Source organism: Botrytis sinoallii (genome assembly GCF_014898435.1).
Source record: "Botrytis sinoallii strain Bc 23 chromosome Unknown BSIN_001, whole genome shotgun sequence".
NCBI lineage: Eukaryota > Fungi > Ascomycota > Leotiomycetes > Helotiales > Sclerotiniaceae > Botrytis > Botrytis sinoallii.
In genome coordinates this window covers 5,127,733-5,152,559 of record NW_024066028.1, presented here as the reverse complement: position 1 = coordinate 5,152,559, position 24,827 = coordinate 5,127,733, and the positions used below count along the sequence as shown (strand labels likewise).

Genomic DNA, 24,827 nt, shown 5'->3' with positions numbered 1-24,827 from the left:
GATGGGCTTCGTTATATGGGTGCGTGTATCTTTGAAATGGAAATGGAAATGTATATAAATGGAGTCTATATTGATTATTCTATAATCTAAATGCTATTATATCTAATGGCATGATATCTCTGTTCCCAAATTCCAATCCGAAACGCCGTATTATACCCATATTCCTATCCCAAATTTAGTATCCCTTCAATAATTCAAATCGTACACCATCAGATCTCAACTCAACTCGTCACCCCTCAAGACACCCTCTTCACAACGGGAATCTTCCCACCCCAAACCTGTGTATGAAATCCCAAGAACGTCCTTAACTGCTCCTCAAAATTTCCCATATACTCGCTATGAGTATACCTACACCTAATTTCCTGCAATTTCTCCAATCTCAACAAACCCCCATAATTTAATTCCTCCCAGCTCTCCGCTCCTCCCTGTCCCTCATACTCCACCACTACTTCCTTACACCTTAACCATTCCTGAAACTTCAGATGTATATACATCGTATTATCCCAATCCAGGCCCTCCAACTGCACCACAGTGGCTCCGTCCAAAATCCTCCTATCCACCGAGTTCAAAAATGCCATCCACTCGACGAAGCGTTTTCGACCTTTGAAATTCTCCCCGCATAGATCCCCGGCGAAAAAGGAAATCGTGTCCGTGAGTGGATTTACACAAATAGGCTGTCTCATGCATTTGCTGAGGAGAATCCCGCAATTGCCACCAGATTTCCCACGAGATCCGGGGAATTCCGAACGGTAAAGAAGAGTGTAGTGTAAGAGTGTCTCGGAACGTGATTCAGAACAGATGGAGAGGGTGATGGGAGGTGGAGTAGAGTTAGCTTGGAGGGGAGTGATGTTGTAGGAGAGGGAGACGGTTCGGGAGGAAGGGAACAGGGAACGCCAGATTTGGCGTTGAAGTTCCAAGGGGAGGCGAGTGAATTGATGAAATTCCCAGGTAGGTGATGTTGAGGTAGGTGGTGTTGAGGTAGGTGATGTTGGCTTTTCTGATGTTTTTGAAGACCTTGATGAGAACCATGATTTTGGTGTCGTGATTGACTTTTTGATTGACATCGTGACCGATTTTCTCCTTTCCTTGTTGAACATGAGTCTAGATGGTGATGTTCCTGCTACTATCCAAACTCTATTCTAGTACATCGAAATAGAATCAAAAGAATGTTCAAGTGAGTATAATGAAAACAACAAAATTTCAAACGAGTAAATACGCCCTTGAGAAAATAACTATAAAAAGATCACAACACAAAAAAATTCCTCCGTGAAATTATCTGAAGTCTCCTATTTGAACTCGAGTCATGGACTATTTCTCTGACGTCTTTGCGCAATGAATCGAGTCGAGAAGCTAGAAAATTCTAGATTTTCTAGTGTTTCCAGCCTTATGATGAAAACCGAAGTTAAATTTTTTTCTCGCGGCGTTGGAAAAATTCACCGATATACTTTGACGATAAGGAAACTTTAAAAGGATATAGAATTCGGGAGGAAATGAAGTGAGATGAATGATTAAAGCAAAGCGAATAGATACCTACGTATGAGAGAGATACATGTGGAAGGATATCTTCACCGCCGTCGTGCGTCTTGGACAAACAAGCATATACCTACTCACCGCGCATTCCCACTTGAGAATTAAAAGATTCGGAACCGGATAATTATTGCGACGTGTGTTTTTGAATCTTTTTTCTGTGATGAAAGAGAACAGGAATCCAAGGGATTTCTTCTGGCGACAGTGAGGTGTTGATCCTACATTGTGTCAACGAATATCGAATTCAAATGTTTCATCCCATTTTTTCGACCAACACTAGAGATGCATCGTATGCATGCGAATCAGAGTCAATCACATGATACTATTTACTCGAACTGATTGATTGAAAGATCTTGGCTCATCATTGAATCAGATATGCAACAAGGATGAAGATAACGGGAATCATGTGAAAGTCATGTGGTAGTCATGTGCCAGGCTGAGCTGGCAGGGGTATGGTATGCAATCTCTTATCACCAAGATTCTTATCAGTCCAATAACCCATTCTCAACCTTTTCAACATCACGGCACGGCAACAGACAGAGAAGGGATTATTCTCGACCTTTACCTGTTTCAACGAGATAAACTGGATTGAATGGGAATGGGAATGGGAATGGGAATGGGAAACATTCAAAATCTCGACTCCTCGTCAATATGTCACCTTACATATTACCATCGAACCAAACGGGAATACCTTTCTTAACACGACCCACCACGGCACAAAATTTGACTGATGGAAGCAAGGAAAACCCAGATCTAAACTCTCCTCGTCCGGTGTAGCCGCCCGAACCCTGAGTTACGGCGCAGTCTGCTTTTACTTTTGTTTGGGACCTTTCACTTCTTGGAGTGTTCTGAACGATAGGAACGAACTTTTAATATAAAATCTTTCCAAAATGACGAGTTCAATAGATTATTCGTTACCTTTATCTTCCAGCCAGAATTAAAGGAGTTTCAAATGTTTGGTTCCAGCTTATCGGTTTGTTCAAATCTGGTTAGGATTGCGAATAAGATTGGAGCTCCTAGGATGGTCAATCTACACGATCGGTTCATCAAGCCCTATGAAAGTAGTTCTTCGTTATGTGATAGGTCAGGCCATCTAAGGATCGTGGGTATAAGCTACCAAAGGCTCAAAGCTCACGATGGTACCTGGAGATCCACCATAATATATGACAGTTGTACGGAGTTGGTACTCTTTCAAGGGCAGTTACTGGATACATCGGACGGGAAGATAGTGATTACTATTCACGAACAGGTGCCCTCATTTAGATGTTCGGTCCCTTGTTCTTGATACATCGTTGAACGATTGGTTCTATTCAGCTGCATTCATGAGATCTCCCACGGTTCTGACCTTGGTATAATTATTCGAACTTCTATCGTGGGTTCTCATTGGTTGGTTTTAATCTTTCGTGGCTTAACAAACAGGACCCAATCATTCATCTGAGCTCCAAGAACAGACTAGGTACGGAGAATTGCCTCGGTTTCGGAAGATGACAAGTGGGTCTGTCATCGATTTCATCTGAAGCTATTCCCATCTCATGGGTACATGTTAAAATCTAAGTGGATTTTTACAGATGACACCTCTCCACAAACTGTGTCCCTTGATCTTTGGTATGGTGTATCCCAATATATCTCAATAGCACGAGCCACAATACATACACACCACGCCCAGTCATACTCAAATAACATTATCAAATCTTCCTTCGGACCCATTTTCAAAAGGTTCTAGAGGGAAAATAAGGCGATGTTTGCTGGCAGCCACAAGTATCGTGCCCCAATGATTTTATACGATCCATTTTAAGAGTAGATCCTCGCCAAATCTATCGATTCGTGGAGGTACAAGGTCAGGCAACTTTCCGATTGACCAACAATTTCCATGTCTAATGGTGGCAATTTTCAACAAAAATGATCGAATGAAACGAGGCTTCATCGATCATATACCATTGATATTGTTTTAAGGATGGAAAATTGAAATTAGCATCTCCATGAAATTTACATTTTAGTTCGACGAACCCCATAACTTGTACTCCACCTGTTCTTGACTCTCTTTGATTGTACTCTTTGACTTTCAAATATACACACCTTCCTGCCGTTACACATTACCCATTGTGCTTAGGTTATCTCAAAGCTTGGTTGGCAGTGACATATTCGATGTATTGGTGTTACGAAGTCAACGACTTGCAAAAACCTGGCCATTGGATTTGAGACTGCCCGGATGATATGAGCTGTACAAATCTCGTCGTGGAGGCATGGACATCTTGGGCCATAGCCGTCGTATTCATTGCAGTGAGAATTTCTGCACGAGTCTCGAATCTGGGATGGAGACAATTGAAATTGGATGATGGTTTAATGTTTGCCGTTTTGGTTCGTAGCACTTTGATGCAACTTGTTGGGATATGATTCTGATGTGCAGTGATAGTTCGCATATACAGCTGAAGCAACCTTATCATACTACCTCGTGGCTCGCTGGTTAGGTTATTCGAATGGTGGAATGACTGAATTGGAGCGTCAGACTCTTGATCCTAATTCTTTAGAATGGTTGTATCGAGTTAACGGGGCTAAAACGCATATTTGGAATTGGGTAACCTACATTTCGTTGATGTGGTTACTGAAAGCTTGTTGGATAACTTACTATGCTCGTTTGATGTAAGGGTAGCTCTTGATCTCGGTATTATATAATGACTAACATTGAATTATAGTTCAGCTGCTGAAAAAAGGCCATTGAAACGTATCACTGTAGGATATGTGGTGTTGGGCGTCACATATCTATCAGCTATTCTGGTAGTATTTTGTAAATGCATGCCATTGAAGAAGCAATGGCAAATTTATCCAGATCCAGGAAGTGAGTAGCTGGCATCCAGCCTGTTTGGAGACCTTTTTAATAACAAACCACAGATTCCTGTTATTCTGGCAATTCCGTCTTTCAAATGGCTTTCATCATGTCTGTTAATACTGTAACCAATATATATATTATGGCTATACCTCTACCTGTACGTTTAAACGTTCTAGCCTCACGTTCCCTTAAACTATAACTGACATATTATAGACAATTCTTGGTACCAAGGGCATGTTACCATATCAAAAGCTCTTTCTTCTCGTCCTTTACAGTGGAGGATTTCTCGTCACCGTCTTCGGAATCCTACGTTGTGTTTCCATCTTGACCATAAGTTCTGGCTCCGACGTAACTCTCCCATTCTCATTTCACCAACCTTCTTCCTCTCCCAAATCCATTCCAAGACTAACCCACCTCAAGACCTTAGGCACAGCCACATCGAGCGGACAATGGTCGCTTCGCGAATCATTTCTCGCAGTCCTAGTAACCAATCTTCCAATCGTCGCTCCCATCATCAAACGTTATTCCCAACAAGTCCGTGATCAATCCACGAAAATCTCATCGCATACTGGAAGTTCGCCTTTTCGAGAAGAGGAGGTCGAATTGGGCGAACTGAAACTCAATCATGAAAGGTCCCGATCAAGAGGAAGAAAGCAATCTTTAATCCCTAGGATCAAAGAAATTGGACCTGGGGAGTGGGATGATGATGAGGTTGTTATGGTTCCGAAAGCTGCGCTGCGGAGATCTTACATGGGATGTAAAAGTCCGGCGCTGAGTGAAGATGAGAGGGGGAATTATTTCCAGTCTCGTTCGCACACATCTACTCCTAACGGCAATGGGAGTTCGAAAGAAGAATTGCAAATATCGGAATTACAACAACGATTAGATTTAGTACCGAAGAAGGAAAAGAGTAATATGAGAACGACGATTCAGGCGGGCTATGGAAATCATAACCGCTGGAATTGGAGTAGAGATGAGAGGAAAGATGGAGAAGGGGAGGAGGTGGAAGAGGGTCAGATTAGAGTGGTGCAGGAATTTAGATTTACGAATAGTGCTAGTAGTGTTTATGGGGGACCTGTTGCTGGACGATAGGTTGATAGAGGATATGAGAAGAGAGAATGGGCAAAGAATGAGGGTGGAGGGAAGACGAAATTATATGATACCCAATGTTAGCATTTTTCAATTTCATCTCGCATCACATCCATCGCATTGCATTGCATTCCATCTCCATACGTTCGAGTACATATCTCACCTAGTAGTCTTGGTAGATTGGCTCGCTAGCGACCCGAATTCTTGTATTGGAAATAGGGTTTGCTCAATTAGTGACAAAGCTATAATTAATACAGCAAAAGCTCGGAGAAGTCCTCTCTCCTCTCTTCCTAAATTGCTAAAGTTAACCCATCTGAGGAGGAATTTCCTTCATATTCTTATTTCACTTTATTTACGTTTCTTGATTGTTCGAGCCAAAGATAAAGGTTTCATTCACATTTTGATGGGTCCTCACCTGGACGACTTTCATCCGGTCAACCGGCGAAGCCAAGGTGGCTAAGAAAGCTGATTCAGGAGAATTTAGAATGACAAGGTTGTGGATGATGTAGATGGTATATGCGATCTAGGCAAAATGAGACGAGTGATAGAACGTAGTCAAGTGAAATGGGGAGAGTTTTGAGAGGCTCCTCGAGTATGTTGATTCTGGAGGCTTGGTGTGAGGACCTGGGATAAAAATATTTATTCAAGTGAATGGATGTAGAGTAGATTTTTAGGAAAGGGGAGTTTGTTTGCCAAGATATCACGTCACACGTCCTTCGAGTCAATTGAATAGGAGTATGTTGATCTTGTGAGGGAGTTGACAAATCTCTGTACAGAAAATATTCATGATATCCTCGAGAATACATCTTTCGAAACTGTCAAAGACACTCCTCCCAAGTGGTTCCAGACAAAATGGTCCAAATGCATTGTCTCTGCTGCTGCTGGTGGAAAGCCGAACAATTCAACCAATTCCATTATAGCGTCTTATCGTAACAACAAAGTGTGTGATTCTAATGCCGCAAAGTTCTGTGCTTGGAAAAGGATCTTTGCCATAGTTAAAGAAGTGGTTTATAGTTTTTGATGTCAAGTACATATTTTTTCGAAGCTCTTCATCAATTTCTCTTCCAATTCCAGTTCAGTCATCTTATCCAGAAACTCGTTTTTCTTCTATTTCCGAAATTTGCCACATACCTCCAGCTCTTTCAAACTATTGATTCTTTGATAGTCCTCGGGCATATCAGCATAAGGTACTTCAGATTGTCTCATATCAAAACCCACACACACATCGCATCACCGAGGATACTTCCTTTTTGGCGCCGTCCTAAGGAAAAATACATCAAATTCGTATAAACTGCAACAAAAGCCATGTGTCGCAATCAAGCGCCACTTTACTGGTGCTGTCATATTCACGGCAGAATTGACGGCATTGACCCAAGCGATCGAATCATTCCTGATACCCCAATACCAGCTCCAGATTGCAATGGAAAGGGTTCGTCCTGTCCCTCATACCGCGAACGCAAGCGCAAATATTTCCAGCAAAAACAATTGAGTCCGGATTGCACCAATAAGATCAATCAATACCGCCCAGTAAAAAAAGAACTCAAGACCTGGAGCAAAGAAATTTTCTATCATAAAGTTACCAGCGAAGTTGTGGACTTCTTGAATGATAGAAGGAGAGACAATGGTGAACTGGCATTGATGGATAGTGAAAACCTTCAAATCCGGGACAGTGTAGAGAGACATTTTATATTGCAATTGAGCAGCCATATTATGCAGACTTGTTTGCCTTCCAGTTTGAATACTTCAGGAACGATGAATTTCTTCGGGATGTCAAGCGGAGAGTTTGATCGGAGAAAGAGAATCAAATTGCTGGGAAGGACGGTTGGTTGGAGTATATCTTGCCCCGAATTAGCTCCGAGAAGTTATAACAGGTAGTTATGCTGAAGTTGAGGTTCATTCTCTGTCTGTCTTCTGAATATATCTACCGTGCTTAATCGTCTTTGTAGATAGTTTTACACCCATCGAATTGTATTTTACGGTTTGAATTTGATTTCATATTACCATCTAGCCAATATCACTCGGGCGGATCTGTTTCTAGACATATCTGTTGATAAATGATATTGAGTGTACCTGATGTCATGCTCTGAACTGTAGAAACATAAGCGAAAGTTGTTTGGCTTTCTACTTCACTGTGTCAAAACCAAATTCATCCATACATATGGCTTCCATCTCCCCCTCCCCCAAGATGAAACGTCAATCCTTCAGCAATAAGCCACGAGTGGTCACAAATCATTCCCGCACATAACCCGGCTTGGGTGGCTTGGTAGCTGTTCGTGCCGCATTTTAGGCAGACAAATAATTTTCCGAATTCTGACTCTAGGTTTCGAGGTTCTTCCCCATGTTATATTCGTGGTTATCTTTGAAGAATTATGCGCGCATTGGTGCGCTCGATTTTAAACGATTCGATGGTGTGAAATCTTCTGTTCCACAATTTGTTCTCGTTTTGTTTTTTAGTCAGGCTGTCAGCCCGAGTTGCATAGCCGACCTACCTCGAGGCCCGCGGCCGGCCTCTCAATAGCAATAATGAACGCAATTCATTCGAAAATATACCCATTTAATTCGGGTTTGATGATGCATAGCGCACAAGTGTCGAGGCGTTTATTTGAAAATACATGATAATGCGCCTGAGCTGGCATATCAGCAAATCTCGAGGTCGTAATCAGCCGTGTTTATAGAACTGTGTAACGGAATTCAATTGTGGCTTAGTGAGTGTCTATTGGCATCGATTGTCTTTATAACCTTGGACTCTACCCAAATATCAAGATACCAAATCAAAATCAAACTCTTCAGAGTAATCATCTCTTTATCAATTTCACATCAAGTCACATTCAATCAAAGATTACCTTCAACATCAGAATGACAGCAAAACCAGAATCCGACTTTGCTACTCAACCTTCCACTCCAAGACACAATCCAAGAAATGCTTTCATCTCAACACCTGACTACACTCCCCCTTCATTGTCCCCCTCTCCTCTCTTCAGATTCTCGGCAAATATTACATCTGAATCAGATCCATTCATCTCAGGTCTCGGTGCATCATCAACTACGAAATCTATATCAAGTAATGACTCTGTAGCTTCGCTTCTTGGATCGAACAATGGTCCTTCCTTCAGCAATCTATCTTTATCTAACACTTCCATTCTCCCTCGCGATCGCTACGATCTGACTATCACTCGGAATCCTATCCATCCCCACAATCATAAATTAAATCTCGAATCCGAGGACTTACGCGCATACTATCAAACCCTCCAATTCTACCGAAAATGGACTTCTCATTTGATTTCTCACCTCACTGGTATCCCTATAATGCGCAATCTAACATCCACTTCTCCGGATAATTTCATCACTATACACTCTCCTTCCCGCAATCACTCTCTCAAGCACGATGACCCTCAACTTTTCCCTCCTCGAGCTGACTACCCCAATGAACTCACAATCCTCACTCGCCAAAAGAATCCAATCCAAGAAAATGATCTCGCTACTTCCATTTCCCAGCTCGAGGCTCTAACTAAGCATCTACTCTCCCTTCCTCTCCCTCACACCCTTCCAAACAAGAATGCCAATACCGATACCCTCCTCTACCGTGTGCACACTGCAACATCTCAATCCACCTATTCTCGCTCCTACGGATTCCGTTGCTCAGGCTGGATAGACAGTCTCTACACATCCGGCGTAACAGACGAAAGACAAGCCGACGGCCGCGCATTCCAATCCCATTGCAACCGGGACAAGGTTCCCAGTCCCTACATTTCCGTATCCACATCCATTGCACGAATTATGAGATTGCCCGAGTGCCACAAAGAGAAAGAAGCGGGAAGTCGTGTATCCGTTATCTCGCTGAATCGACTTAGACAATTGGGCATCAAAGCACAGAGTACAAGTTTATATTTTGATGAATTTGTGTATTCCTCAGGAGGGAAGATTTCGAGGAAGAATGGGGACAAGGATCATCTATATGAGGATGGAGTGAGTTATGTGACAGAGACTCATTGGTTGGTAGAGGAATGGATACCGGATCAGGCAATTGTCAGTGAGATGGATTGTGAGGAGTTTTTTAAGATAGCCGACAGAGGAGGGATCAATAGGGAGGTTGCCAGGAAGTACCCATTCAAAACAGAATTAGAGGCAATGACAATCGACTTGGAGAAGTGGCCTGAGAGATATCTGGGCGGGAAGAAGTAGATATCAGAGTGAGCAAGGAAAAGTGATCACGAAGCCGAAATATTCAAGAAGGATAGTTAACAGGAGGAATGAGGAACCCAGAGAAATAACAGTGCAGATAGGACGATCCCGCCAGATTTAGATGTGTATCTAGCCGCCTCGCTATCTCGACTAAAAGAAGCGACAAAGGATTGAGTTGGATACACGAATATGGATATGGGTTGTTGGGGTATCAGCTAACATGATTTGAATATGTATGCATGTCGTTTTGAAGCTCTCTTTTACCAGCCCTGTAATAGTTTCTCTTTCGATTTTGGTTGTCGGTACTTTTGGAGTTCTTAGTTTATTGCACTTTGTTCCGGTAGTTAACTTACCAACTATATATATAGAATCAGATTTTCTTCCAATCTTAATCCTACATCAACCTTCTCATCACACGTCCCCATACCAGTCTCATCCGCTGCCAACACGCACCCCCACGAAAGAAAAGCAACACATCCCATCATATCCAATATTCTTAGTTAGTCTTAGCTTCAGCATACCATACTCAGTACACACCTCTACAAGGAGTTCATCTTGCAGGTTCTTCTATACCCAAAAAGAATGAAGATATACTATTACTATTACTCAATCTTGTTAAGCCAAAGTAGAAACTAATTAATATCTACATCATTTTATCAAGAATTCTATTAATCGAATCATTCCTTTCTCTTTTTTGTGATGTTTAGATGAATGGGGAAATCACGTCCCCTTAATCTTATTGCCGGAGTCTGCAGAGTACATAATAAATACTCGAGAAATCCCCAACAAAATGGTGAGATTGACGAGCGTGAACAGAGTATGAGAGAAGGAATTGGTCATTTGACCGAAGAGATAGAGAGTAAGTACAAAAATTAGATCTGGGATGATGAGCTAGAACTTTGCGCTGAAAATCATTCATTTAATCGTTTATCCTGTCTATCTTGTGTACCGTGTGTATCTCTTTAACGCATACCCATTATCTAACCACCAGCGCCAAAATCCCGTAAAACATTCTTTCGGACATCAAAATGCCCTGCATCAATCAGTCAATTTACCCACCCAATATATCCATCTGCCTCTCTACTCCTTATAGATATCATCATCAAACTTTCCAAACCTATCTCTTCCCTCCGCTTCAGCATTAACCCATACGCTGACACTAGTTCCCGGACACTTGAAAACTCCCCAACCATCCTCTCCAATCCCTACCTCTCCTTGTTCCCATCCCAAAACATCTGTCCATTTCTCGCCTGCATGTATCTCTCCAACAAACATTCTCTTTTCTCCTGGTCCCGCATTACTCAATACTACCGCACAACCAAATGGTCGATCCCAAGTTCCATATCTCACCCAGCCGATACAGGTTGCGTAATCGAAGTAATCTTTTTGTTCTCCATATGCGTAAAGTTTTCTGGCTAGAGCAAGATTTGGGAGTGCACCACCGCACGATGGAGGGAAGGGATGTTCGCCCTTTATGCCGTAAAGATCACCATAAAAGATGCAGGGGTAGCCGTCGAAGCGGAGAAGGATGAGGGAATAGGCGAGAGGTTTGAAGAAAGGTTCTATAGGAGCTTCGAGGGCCTGGTAAGGTTGGGTATCGTGATTCATGACCAGTGTCTAGATACTTGTTAGTTTCACGTGTTTGAGGGAAAGAAAGGGGAAACCGATAGAGAGTTTTGATGAACGAAAAAGAAAGGGGAAAGCAATAGAGAGTTCTGAGGGGAAAAAAAGAAAAGAATAACTTACAACAGCATTGACTGGTGCAGTCTGAACCAAGGTATCATCAAAAACACCTCTCAAGTCTCCTCCCTCTGTCTTGCTCAATTTGCTGAAGTTATAAACCAATGGAGCATCAAAAAGACTAAACTTTCTGCCCATGCGATCCAAATATTTGTTCATATCATCCAAACTGTCCTTCCAAAACTCTCCTACGAAGAACCATCCTTGGCCATATTTATCATTCATAAGAGTGATGAATTTTCTCAGAAAATCCTCACTGAAGTGTTTGACTGCATCGAATCTCACTCCTTTCAGAGTAATTTGATCTCCGAGCCATCCTCCCCAATTTAATACATCTTTTTCTACTTCCGGATGACCATAGTCAAGATCTGCGAACATAAGGTAATCGTAGTTGCCCTTTTCAGAATCGACATCGCCGTCATCTGCCCAGTCTTTTGTTTTATCTCCGAGAATCTTGTAGATTGCAGTCTTTTGGTTTGCGTCGTTGTAATCTGTGCCAGAGAAGTGATACCAATGGTACTTTTGTTTCGAATATTTATCGCCACGGCCGGGAAAGTCAAAACCGAGCCAGCCTTCGATTTCATACGGGTCTGAGATGTTCTTTGTGCGGTCTTCCTCATCGACTTCTTGGGCAAGACACTTCTCTTTGTGGTCTGCTGCTGCTTTATGATTGAGGACTTGAGGGAGAAGATAATGTTAGTATACGTATATCAAGAGGCATGTTTCAAGGAAGCATTACCAGCATCCCAATAAATTCCTACTCCAACTTCATTGGCTTTCTTCACCATTTTTACCAACTCTTCCTTGTTGCCCCATTTTGTACCTTTTCCTCCCTTTTGTTCGAATTCTCCCAAATCATATAAATCATAAACATCGTAACCATTTCCAGATTGAGAAGAAGCTTTACATCCGGGTGGGATCCACATGTTATCGATACCAGTAGCTTTGAGAGATGGGATTGCATCGTGGAGTCTTTGCCAATGTTTATGATCGTCTGGAACATACCATTCAAAGGCTTGGAGCATGGTCATATTCTCCGGAGTAGGATTTCCTATTGATATTAGGTATGTTCTTTTGGAACCGGAATATTGAGGAGTTGAGAAATTGAGAGGTTGCTTACTCTCTTCACTGATGTCCCCCATCTTGATAGATCTTGGAATGACTTTCCTTGGGTTTGATGAATAACCAAAATTATGTAGTCGTTGTAGTAGTAGAATATAGGTGTATAGGAATTAAAGAAATTTTAGGAAAAACACAAGGGAATCTACGAGACTAAATAATGAATCCCAAAGATGGAATTCTCGTAGGATTACAAGACATTCGATTTTTGAAACTCGGATGCCCCTCCATTATTCCAAGTAAATAATTCACCCCGCCTGATTTTGAAGTGTTGGGCTGGGGCTAGAACAGAGCTTAGGGACAAATAAGCTTGGAAATGATAGTCTAACTTCCAATTTCCACCTTCTAGCCTCTAAGACCTTGATTTTGGGAGGGAAGTGCATGAAGGAAAGATAAGACTAGTTGACCCCTGGAACTAACAAAGGTATCATGACGTGGTTAGCAAGGAATTATTCTGTTGGATTCAAGAATTTCAAAACATGAAGCTTTTCAAAAAATGCTATAATTTGATATCGTGCTATTTGTAGCGACGACAAGCCTCAATATGATATGGTACCCAGAGACCTCTTGTTACACGACTTATTAGCCGGAATTTTGTACGACGAGAGCAAGTTAAGTGTCATATCTCGTTACTGGCCCGTTTCTATCGACTCGGATCTTGGCTGGATATTATTTACTCGAATATGCAGTACGACATTTGAAGTAGCATTAACGACAACGGCAAGTGTAACGGCCTCAACATTATCGAGTATTTGTGTTACAATATCAAAAGAAACAGAAAAAGAGATGAAGGCATGGCAAGTTTAATCGACGGTCCAAACAAGACAGCCCACTGGTGGCCTCACATCCAAGACTTCAGTCAGGAACAGAGCATAGATCAGCTCTTGGTCCCTGGAATCTGAAATCCTCCCCACATAGTCGGTCAGATAGAAAATCCCCAGACCAAGATAAGTGAAGCGTAAGTACTAAGAAGAAGTATTAAAAAGAAGTATTAAGAAGCGGACGAAGCAATACGAGCACACTTTCGGGGTTGTACCGCAAGTTAAATCTTCAACAAGCTGGCATGTTAGATATCATCGGTTACGCCAATTATTCGGAAGATGATGAAGGGGCATGAAATTAGCTTCTCATTTTCTTTCCTCTCTTCTTCTTCATCTCCTTCAACCAAGAAGCAATGAGGGATAAATTTAGAGTCAAAGTACTCCAAGAATACCATGAAGAACAATGTTTATAATTCACTCAGTTCTAGCAATGTTCAATTGGTGGTCCTTTGCCAAAATGCAGCATCGTGAACTACCTACCTACATTGACATTGACTTTTTGACACTCACCGACATTCTCAAAAGTTTGGTAGATGACTCTCAATCCAACCCGAAAAAGGGTCCGGAAACCATTCACCCCTGCCTCATTACCATTTTATATTCGATTGATTTGTTCGTCGTTGAATTCCCCTCAATTCATTCCACCTATTGGTTTGGCATTTCTACGAAGGGTAAAAGCTAAAAGATCAGTCCCCTGGTCCCCTACAAATATTTACATGGTTACCACGACAACCGAACAATCTCAACATTTACTCTTCCATTTCATCAGATATCTTCCAATGGTTTCAAATATTTCAATTTTGACAGATATGCTTCCTATTTTATCTGCACTGCATGTTAATTAACTAATGAGATTTTGGTAAAATCACTCCGTACACTTGTTGTCAAACCCTCCAACTTCATCCTCGTACCAATCATCAAAATTAATCGACGGGTTGCTGCATGAACTGTTTCACAGATCCGTCAATATTTACTTCCCGATCATCGCTATAAACGGGTATACTTAACGGGATTATATGGAAAGTCGAGGTCAAATGTCGCAATCAAGTTCTCGTCGACAATCGGATTTTAAAATTCATGAAGATTCCAATTCTCTGAATGATATGGTTGAAGATAAGGATATCAAGAAAGTCGACGGGGAGAATGCGACAAGTGAGGGGAAAGATATTGATAAAGTAGTGTCTCAGTTGGAGGATCCGCAAAGAAATACAGAAGAGAGTCTGGAGATGGAAGAATCTGAGATAGAAGGAGATTCAATATTGGATCAAGAGTTACCAGATTTTCAAGAGGACGATTCGATACTCGCAGGCACAGAAACGAAACACAACGAACATGATGACTGCGAAGACTGCAAACACGCAAGAGAGGAGAAGCGCAGGCGAGCAGAGGCAAGGGATCTACAGATGCGGCGAATCGATGCGGAAATCAAGGATGCAGCGCGAAAGGTTTTGGAGAACATTGAAAAGAAGGATCCCATAGGGAGTACGACCACGAACGACTATAACGATTTAATCCTTAGCACACAAACGGCGGATAGCTATGAACCAGAAGATCATGACGATTCTCTTTCGAACGCAGGAACCGACGAGAGCTATGAAAGAAATTTATACGATGGGCAAGATGGAACGGAATTGACATATGATATCACAAACGCTACGATGGAAGACGAAGAACAAACGGAGGACGAGGACAGTATTCTTCACCACGATCTTTCTAGTACCGATGCCGAAACAGAACGCGGGGACTATGATATGGAAAGGAGAGATAGTAGCTCACGTTATGGAGATGTCGAAGACGATGTTTTCACTGACGGTTCCGACAAGAGTCCCCGGCTGTCAATAGGTTCCGCGGAGGAAGAACCCAGCAAAGTGAACATGAGTAATCGAAACTCGTGGCAATCAAACAGACATCTCGATTTAAGTGAAGAAGCTCACCAATTGGTTGAACTCAATTCACCGGTTGTTTGTGAAGAAGCTGCAACAGAATCTATCGTCTCAAGAATTCCTAGCGGTAGTTCACATTCTCGCACGTCTGCACCAAGAGCAATGGATTCATCATGCAGTCCGAGAAAAGTACCGCGTCATCCATTCCGTACACCGTCAGATATCAGGGCGATGCAAATGTATTCACCAGCTCCTTCGCTCTTTTCCACTCCTTATTCAGTAAAACGACAACAAAATCCCACTGTTTCTCGTCTTGGCACTCCAACTGGTTTTCAATACTCCAAAAGTCGTACGCCAACTCGTTTCAAGAAAACTAGAGAAGAGTCTTCCCTTGTACTTCTTCATGTTACGGTTCTTCCATTGCAATGGCAGTACGCCAAAGCTATACTTGCTCCAGAACTTCCCGCCAATCTTTACAGTATTCGTGAGGCATATTATCTTTTACAAGAAAAGCTTAGCGAAACCATTCTTACTCGTGGAATATTACTTCCTCATCCACAAGATAGTTATGAATGTCTTCAAGAGCGTTTTCTTGATGCTTTAGAACTTCCAGTCCGCCCTCGAGCTAAAATCCTCCGGTGTGGGCATTATATGGGTCCTAACACCACATCCTCCGACGATGACTCGGACGAAAGAGATAGTGGATTTGGTAGTAATGGAAGGTTTAGACCCAGACCAGAAAAAGTTTGGTGCGACATCTGCCGTCGAGACGTCAGATACGAAGATGATGATCAAGACGAAGACGATAAAAGGTTCAACGTCAAAATCTTCGCAAGCAACGGCTTAATGAGAGCTGGGGCCTGGGCAGCCGCATGGCGAGAAATGGAAAGAGTAGATATCGAGATTGAACCATTTGTTCAACCATGGATGGTTGAAGATATGGAAGATTTAATCGAGAGACTACGAGAAGCAGAAGAAAGAAATGAGGATAGTTATGGAAATTATTCGGATGATTCGAGTAGAGAAAGTTTAGGATCGGAAGCTCAGAGGTTACATGAGCAGGGGATGGACAAAGTTACATTGAGACAGAAGAGAGGGGGCTTGGAAGAGAGAATCCAAAGAAACGAATGGTTGGCTGCTGCTTCTAAGGCTGCGGTAGAAGAGACGGAGAAGTGCGCGAGGGAGGCTGAAGTCTTGAGGATGAGAGAAGAAGATTTGGCGAGAGTCAAAGAGGAAGAAGCTAGACGGTTTGAAGAAGAGGCCGAAATCTTGCGACTCCAAAAAGAATCTGAAGCAGCCCAAAAAGCGGAGGAGGAAGCTGGAAAACTTCATGTTGAAGCAGAGACTTTGAGAATTCAGGAAGAAGAAGCTGAGAAATTACGGATTGAAGCTGAAGCTGAGGTTACACGGCTTGTGGAAGAAGTGAATAGAGCTCAAGAGTCAGCTGACCTGGATCCTGGGTCACCACAGCATAACGACGAAAGCCAAGCCGCCAAAGAGCTGCAATCAGAAGCCCAAAGAATCCACGAAGAAGAAATGGCATTAGAAGAAGAAGCACAACGTATTTTCGAGGCAGAACTTGCAGAACAGAGGGTTCTTGAGGAGCGAGCTAGTGAGATTATGGAGGAAGAAGAGGCCTTGATGAAAGCTAAGGAGGAAGAAAATATACGACAGAAAATTGCGAAACAGGAAAAGGAGGCAGAAGAAACGAGATTAAGGGATATCCATGAGAAAGCTTCAACCCGAAGCGAAACAACACAGTTTTCTTCTACCTATGCTCCTCCTTCGAAATCAAAGGCCCCTGAGAGGACGGTAGAGGGGGATGAAACACTCACGGAGCTTCTAGTCAAAGCAGCACGTGTAGCGATGCGCGATATGAAAAATATACTCATCTTAGTTCTCAGCGTGGTAGTGCTAATCCTAGCACTGAAACCAACCTCAACACAAGAAGTTGAAGGAAGGAAACCTGTACAGGATACCATTTTCCAGAACCGTAGGTATGAAGTTGGTCAGAGTGTCGATCAGAGAGGTTATGCTGCTTCTGAGAGTGCTTTGCCTGTGAGGGAGATTGAGAGCTCGATTGGTTGGAAAGGACAGGGAAGAGATGTGGTTATTACGAGCTCAGCGCCGGCTGTAGCTCAAGGCGAGACCATCGGGGTAATAGATAAGGGGAGAAGATTGGAGATCGATGCTCCTCTTCCGAAGGAGATTAAGAAGCCTCTTCAAATTAGTGCTTCTGAAACAGAGAACCCACAGACATCAAAAGACAAGAACCCAGTCTTGGAAATTGGAATGGAGATCGAGACAACTGTGTCGAAAGATATCCCAGCCTTCAATCTTCCCACAGATGCAAGTTTTGAAACTGCAAATCTACCAGCAACCGATACAGAACCTCAAGGGGAGAATCCAAATATCGACAGTAATACCGAATCATAAATCGGGAAACATAATAACAGAAAGGAGAAGGAAAGATAAGCAAATAATGATGTGGTTCATTTGATACAGATAGAATATGTTCAGATACCTGGTTACCAGTCCTATGAGCGTGTGCATTGTTGGAGTATTTATGTAGCGGATGCGAATGAATGAATGAATGAGCAATTATGTTGGTTAGTTTGTTGAATTGTTTATATGATGTTGTGGTTATGGTTATGTTTATTTGTTTGGAAATTTGGATAGAATTTAGGATTCTGACGCTCTTTTTTTGTTTCGTCTTGGCTTGGTTTGGATTGGATGAATGTGTGTATGATGTTGATTATTGGATTTTTCAGGATATTTGTTGGTGGTGTTTGGAACTTGAGGAATGATGAAGTTGGAAACCTTATCTTGGAAGATAATGAAAGGGAAGGGTGAGGGTAGTATGGTTGGTTGTATATATTGTTGTGGGATTTGTTTGGTTGGATGAATAAATGAGTAGGTAGTTAGACTAGTACGAAGATCAAATGAAATGAAAATAAATGAACCCCGTACAGCTTTTGTTGGGGATTGTGGTAATGAGGATATGTCTTTATGGAGAGATTGTGAGATTGGGAGATGGTGAGTATCGAGGGACCTACCTACCTACTTGGGATCTAGGTATAGAACTCTCTAATCTTATCTCATCTCATCTCGCTCATCTGGATAATAATCTCTACTAGATAATTAAATATAAAGCTCTTTCAAATCTTCTCATCTCATCTTCCTAGATAATGTCCCCTACTAGCTAGCAAGCTGGCTTGGGATTGGAATTAGAGTGGTGCGGTAGGGGAGAGGAAGGGGGATGTGTATATTTGGCGAATGAGAATTTGGACTATTGGTTGGATGGGATGGGATGATTGGTTTTTTGTTTTGTTGGTTGTTTATTGTGATATTGTTGAATCTATATGATACTAAATAGAGAAGATATTATTACGTTGTATGTGTCTGGGCGCAGAAGTAGAATCGAAGCGTGGAAATGGTCGGTTAAGCTCCGAAGAATATTTTTCCATGAATAAGGAGGGGTAATTGGGGATTTTATCTAGGTATGGTACAATTGACAGTAGAAGATTTTTGTTAGGGTGATTGCTTGAAGGGTTGGGATAGGGGACTAGATAGATGGTGGCAGCGAGATAATTAGATAACTATGCACATTCTAGCGAGTAGTCTGGTAGTTTTTTTTTTCCCGAAGATTTTCGAAGTAGATGGAAAGTGATGTTCGGAAAGATCGTGAAGTTCTCGGATGTCGGGATTGCCCAAACAGATATCTTTTCATCATCGTGAAGGATCGGTGTATGTCTTCCGGATTCACTTGAATGGTGGGGATTTTATGGTCTGATAGCTCGGATGGGTACTGAAGTCTTTTTTTTTTGAAAGCATATCTTTATGTCGATTTCTTGCGTCTGAAGGGTCGAGTTCCTTTTGATTCATATGAATGGACTGTGCTAGTCATGTTAACTCGTCGCTCTGTTAACATCCATGCTCTTGACAGTCTTCCGAAAATGATACATATTTTCTCATTTCGCTTAGACAAGTCAAATCCCTAGCTTCATAATTTCAATCAGAAACATGCGATCTGTATGCAGCATCCAGCATTGCTCAATGATGTCAGGGTAATTTCCAATTCACTCAAATAGCCTCGCTTAATTTCCCAAATCTCGCCAATTCACTTTGCGAGAATGGTTCATGCGTCTGTTGGCACATGCAATGATGCCTCTATACTTCAAACATATCACGTAATTTTGACAGGTATTAAAAATGTTTTCAAAATCACATGCGTACTACTATTATGGCTGATAAAATGAACTCGATTTACATGTATTTCTCTGGATCCAGAGAGATGGTCGATTCTGGTTTATTTCACTCCATCAATAATTTCATGTAAAGCTTTGGTATTTCTGATTCAAGTGGTGAAAATATGAATTTCATATTTTAAGCTCGAAGCTTATGAATAACTCTCTCTCAAGCTTCAACCGTGATACATCGAAGTTACGTTGATAAAAAGGAGGATTCTGATATATCACGTGGACAGCAGCGAGTCCTGTATATGTTGATTCACGAGAAAGCATAATATTTTTGTTGATATGATACTGCGTGAAGAACATGCCACGCTACCAACTTCTTCTTACTTTTTTTGATCAAGAAAGGAACGGTGGATAATTGCGGAGACGTTTTAATTTTAATGCAAGCTGTCACTAAGAATACACCTATCAAACCCGCACAAGTGCGGAGGCGATTTAGTCGAAATCTTCTTGAGTTTACTTGGCATGTAATGGCTAAACAGTGAGCTTCTGGGTGTGTTTGAACAAGCATTGCAAGAGGGGCTCGCATGAAAGGTGGATTATTGAGTGGCATAGTGTTGGGAATTTGAATCGATAGACTAGACTCGCTGACAAGCGTCCAAACCCATCCATTTCATTTCACTCAAATTACTTCCAGCTGTCTCTGTAAGAAAAGCTGCCTCTTTAACTAACCCGCATTAATTAATAGCGTTGAATCAATAAATGCTAATGGTTTTAATCTGGGCAAAAGAATCAAAAGGTATCAAATGAGAGAATAGGTGGAGATCCTCTGATCGTCCCAGCTTTATCTCATGTTGCACCCGAGATTGTCGTCCTATTGCCCCAGATATGGTGGAAGAAATGGCGAGGCTATACAAATACAGCTGGGAAAGTATACGCAACAGATTCAAACCTATTTTGAATGTTAGCCTTCCTTTTCTCACTGCTTCATCAAGGTATTCAGCAGCGGAACAAAAACGCTAAGTTCATTGCAGCCTGGCCCGAATGGTAAGAAACTACGTCCGATCAAAGGTATTGAGCCGATAGCATTTTATGTCTAGCCAATAGTCATGGTACTATCAAGTGTGTGATACACACAATATCTTATGGTCATTTAGCTAAATAAACTTGAGCAGCCACTAAGCATACAAACATAAAGCGTCCTAATTTGTTACCTCCTTACTCGACGACACCCGATTTAGCAATAGCAACACGAGCTCTTGGGGTACCAGAACGAGTACCAAGTGCTTCGATTCTCTTCACAAGATCCATACCCTCGATTACCTCGCCAAACACCACGTGTTTACCATTCAACCAAGGTGTGGCTATTGTGGTAATGAAAAATTGGGAGCCGTTCCTGTTGATGGTTAGCCATTCATCACTGACTGGCTTATGGGTACTAAGAACGGGTATCAGGAACAAAACCTACGTATTTCTGCCTGCATTGGCCATACTTAATTGACCAGGCTTCGTGTGCTTGAGCTCGAAATTTTCGTCCGCAAACGTTCTACCATAAATGGATTTTCCACCAGTTCCCTAAAGTTAAATCAGCAATTTCTCGGAGAGGAAGCAAGTGAGTAATATAACCTACGTTTCCTCTGGTGAAATCCCCACCTTGTAACATAAATTGTGGAATAATACGATGGAAAGAACTTCCAGCATATCCAAATCCATGTTGACCGGTACACAATTCACGGAAATTGCGTGCAGTTCGGGGAGTGATCTTATCGTAAAGCTTGAATGTGATGCGACCCGAGGGAGCTTGGAGTTATATTAGCAAAGGACGAACCCACCAACGAGCGTAAGATCCCACCAGAATCAACAGTTATGTCAAAGAAGCAGTTCTTGCTCGAGTCGTCCCCATCTCCGGGCTTGACCAAAGGAGCTACGGGGTTTGAAGTCGAGGATTGGATGAATGGGAACGAAGAAGTGATTGAGAAGAATGAAGGTGTTAAGAGATTATAGAGCGAAGAGTTGTTTCCCTCAGACGATAGAATTGGTGACGGGTAGGCATACTTCTGAGAAGGCGTAGAAAATGGTGGTGCCATATATCTTGGTTTAGTGTCATTATGAAGCCATTGGAAGGCAGAAGTCGTGGAGAACATCTTTTTATTGGGAAAGAAAGTAAGACCAAGCCAATTGAAGTTGTTGGAGATTGTATCAACCAGTACTCAACTATCAGCAAATGCTCATCAATACTGCCGAATTGTTAAAGTTGGGTTAAGGTTACACGTGATGAAGTTGAAGCCCGTGGTTTAGCCGGTCATCCGATATCATTTCAACAATCTATTGGTCGAACAGCTTAATTGAAACACAGGAGGCACATCGACGACAACAGCTTGGTATTTACGACTTATTGTGACTAATTTAATTGACAGATTAAATTAAAACAGGCCAGAATTGTACCGTCTCCAATATACGTTAACGCTTAGTTCTCCCCTGAAATACAGTTTCTCCCTTTACGGACTTTCCACTCTGAGGTCTGCACATAAGCCAGATGCGATATAGTTCTGGCGCGATAACTTCCTTCAATTTTGCGAGTTCTTTTATTTCACGTTTTTGCATTACGGTACTCTAGGGAAAGAAGGGAGAGCGAATAATAACGAAAGCATAGGCGGTATACAATTCGCATCCATTATTGGTTGACTCGACGAATGTCTCAAATCCATTTCCTCTGCGAGCTTGCAACACTATATATCATCAAACTACCTGTGCCTTTATGACGATGCTTTGGATCCACAAATCAGTAATTCAGAATTGAGATCAGAGGATCAAATCAGGATTCATTCCACAAGAGTTTTAATGCATTTCATTATTATAAGAAAGAGAAGCAGATGTTCCCGATGCAAGTGTGGACGGCTCATGACCAAAGAGCGATCTCCAAAAAGATCTCAAGTGGATGATCAGAAACAGTCCTCAGTGGGCCTGTTTGTCATGCATATTTTGAGTCAGAATTCGTAAGATTTTATGGTTCTAGTAGGAACAATGCATTACACCTTCTGGGCACCAAGTCACTGATACCAGGCTCCAGCGTTGCAAACGGATTTTCCGTGTGGACGATCCATTCAGTATCTAGAATAGAGACATATCACTCATTTCTCCTAGTTGACGGGGAATTTGATGCGAGAAAGACTACTAGCTGGCTTGTCTCTGTCTTTGACCATGAGCCAGGGCAGCTTGGATTGCCTGCGTGCCAAGGTAATTTTCTTTCAGCACACTCCTCGATGCCAGGACCTTTGAGAATTTCCCAAAGGATGTTGAATGGTGCCTAGAACAAGGCTACTTACTCCCATATAAAAGTTGCGACGGCAGCTGTCACGAACTCAAAGGAGTTTACGGCGCTGATCGAGCAAATAGACAACGGTAAGGCCAGTGCCTCACCTCACGATCGAGACGTTGATGATATGGATGTTAGCGATGAAATATTACGACGAGTCAATGTTATATCACGCGTTGATTGGATAATTTGTTATCGATCAACAAGCATGAGTTTCACGAATTAGCATCGGGCAGTTGATGTTGAATGTGTGAGCTGACATTGGAGAACCAAGATAGATTGTACAAAACTGGGCTTGAACAAAGATGACATGCAGTTTGAAGTGAAATATTGACCCCCCCTAATTTGAGAGCTCGAAAGAGTTAGCTATCCTTTAGTTAAAAGATTGACAGACCACTTTCTATGAGGGAACGTTGATCCCTCTTTTAGACCAGCAGAGCATTGCATCAGGTTAAAAACTGATCTGTGAACGGTGGGCCTCTACATCGTTTTTGAACGATCGCATCAAATTCAATGACATTATTACTTTGCTCTGTTAAGACTGCTATCAATTGTAATCATAGCAGGTCGAAGTGCATTGAATGCAACGGTCCTTGCGACCCATTTTCCTAAGACACTGTTCCACAAGCCAACGGAAAAAATCTCTCAATGCATCAAGAAATCCTAGCTTAAAAACCATGTGCATTCCGCACGATTCGCCTGGCAAGAAACCCTTAATCACGTTATCACATAAGGTAGGATAATTGACTGAGAAACTTCCTCGATCTCGCTTGTCAAAATCATCCCTACCGGTCCTTCACATGTGAAACCCTAAACCGCGGCAGACAAGGATACTTCCCCAGATTACCCCGCAGACATGTGTTCCTGCAGCATGTTTAGCTTGTTTATTTTTTTATGATATCCGTCCGAAGATTAAAATTAAGCTTGCCATGCTTTTGTGCCGAAGGAACTTTGCAGGGAATTGGCTGCGGGTGACTAGTCATTGATCCTGTTCATTTGTGCTTCCCCTCATCATATCATTACTGTTTATGATGAGCACCCACCAGAGAATATTGGAGGGTTTCGATGCATTGGAAGTGCCTAAAAGCTGCAGATATTTGTTGTCTGGTTGCTTGCCGATCGATGCCATTGAGAGAGTGAGAGGTAACGATGGATTATCCGATCTGGAATATATAATACGGATACGCATACATATGTAAAATCAGAGAAAATTTTCTGAAAGCTATCTTCGTAATCATCTAACTCTCATTTGTCACACCTTACGACCAAAACTTCATTTGAAAATGCGTCTCACTATCCTGCCCGTGTTTTTCCTCGCCTCCAAAGTCCTTTGTGATGGCAAAGCGATCGTAGATGCCATTTCAGAAATCTCAAATACAACACCCTCTCTCAACCAAACAGTTTCTAGTGTATGTCACATTTCCCCTCCCAATCTTCCCATCATTATCATATTCTATTCATTCATTCATCCATCCCTCCAACTAACGCTCTCCCCTCCACTCTCCAGTGGTCCGGCAGTCTTCTAACCTCTTTTCCCATCGTCACCCTCTCCGCCAAACTTCTCATCGACATCAACACCGGCACCTGGGTCGCTTCTTCCTCCGCAAATCTCACCTTGATTGAAACCATCACCATCGCCACCGCAACGCAAAACCTCGTCACAGTCGTAGAGGGAACTCTCGATACGCTCGTATCTGCTAAACCCAAATTCGACAAACTCCTCATCAGTCCGCTTATCTTGTTGAATTTGCTGGAGGAGAAGAGTGCGACAGATAGTTTTAGTGCGAAGATCATTGAGAAGATTCCGGCAGCTTTTCAGGAAACGGCGAGGTTCGTTGGATTTTTTGATAAATCTCTGACCTCATATTTGACTAGAGAGTTTGGGAACTGATATGTGATAGAACTATTGTGGCGCCTGTTGATACGGCGTTTGATGCGGCTATTGCGGAATATAAGTTCTTATGAGAAGATGAATAATGACGGAAGGAATGGTGATTGTTGGATTGACAAAGGGAAGTTGGAGGCGAGAAAGGGAGTGGAGAGAAGCTAGGGGGGTGAAGCGGTTTTTGTAAACTTCTTGGGTTCGAAATCAATCTTAGGTGACAAAATTTAATCCTGGCGACATTG

At 42.2% G+C, this 24,827-nt stretch overlaps 6 protein-coding genes across 6 annotated transcripts; 4 read left to right on the top strand and 2 right to left on the bottom strand.

Annotated features, from left to right (window-relative positions):
• Positions 1-3,741: 3,741 nt before the first annotated feature.
• Positions 3,742-5,446, top strand: EAF02_001089 (uncharacterized protein; the record flags this gene model as incomplete). Its single annotated transcript, XM_038897137.1, has 6 exons — positions 3,742-3,885; positions 3,941-4,167; positions 4,221-4,363; positions 4,417-4,511; positions 4,568-4,702; positions 4,775-5,446. The coding sequence occupies 6 exons, from the start codon at positions 3,742-3,744 to the stop codon at positions 5,444-5,446; spliced, it is 1,416 nt and encodes a 471-aa protein (XP_038763996.1).
• Positions 5,447-8,299: 2,853 nt separating this feature from the next.
• Positions 8,300-9,625, top strand: EAF02_001088 (uncharacterized protein; the record flags this gene model as incomplete). The annotated part of the gene is made up of 1 exon (XM_038897136.1): positions 8,300-9,625. One exon carries the CDS (start codon positions 8,300-8,302, stop codon positions 9,623-9,625), a length of 1,326 nt encoding a protein of 441 aa, XP_038763995.1.
• A 1,080-nt stretch (positions 9,626-10,705) lies between these two features.
• Positions 10,706-12,507, bottom strand: EAF02_001087 (uncharacterized protein; the record flags this gene model as incomplete). Its single annotated transcript, XM_038897135.1, has 4 exons — positions 10,706-11,242; positions 11,372-12,042; positions 12,105-12,416; positions 12,486-12,507. 4 exons carry the CDS (start codon positions 12,505-12,507, stop codon positions 10,706-10,708), a joined length of 1,542 nt encoding a protein of 513 aa, XP_038763994.1.
• Positions 12,508-14,339: 1,832 nt separating this feature from the next.
• EAF02_001086 (uncharacterized protein) lies at positions 14,340-17,624 on the top strand (the record flags this gene model as incomplete). The annotated part of the gene is made up of 1 exon (XM_038897134.1): positions 14,340-17,624. One exon carries the CDS (start codon positions 14,340-14,342, stop codon positions 17,622-17,624), a length of 3,285 nt encoding a protein of 1,094 aa, XP_038763993.1.
• Positions 17,625-20,392: 2,768 nt separating this feature from the next.
• EAF02_001085 (uncharacterized protein) lies at positions 20,393-21,528 on the bottom strand (the record flags this gene model as incomplete). The annotated part of the gene is made up of 4 exons (XM_038897133.1): positions 20,393-20,780; positions 20,853-20,959; positions 21,015-21,184; positions 21,237-21,528. The coding sequence occupies 4 exons, from the start codon at positions 21,526-21,528 to the stop codon at positions 20,603-20,605; spliced, it is 747 nt and encodes a 248-aa protein (XP_038763992.1). The 3' UTR covers positions 20,393-20,602.
• Positions 21,529-23,983: 2,455 nt separating this feature from the next.
• Positions 23,984-24,665, top strand: EAF02_001084 (uncharacterized protein; the record flags this gene model as incomplete). Its single annotated transcript, XM_038897132.1, has 3 exons — positions 23,984-24,109; positions 24,208-24,530; positions 24,602-24,665. The coding sequence occupies 3 exons, from the start codon at positions 23,984-23,986 to the stop codon at positions 24,663-24,665; spliced, it is 513 nt and encodes a 170-aa protein (XP_038763991.1).
• Positions 24,666-24,827: the final 162 nt, after the last annotated feature.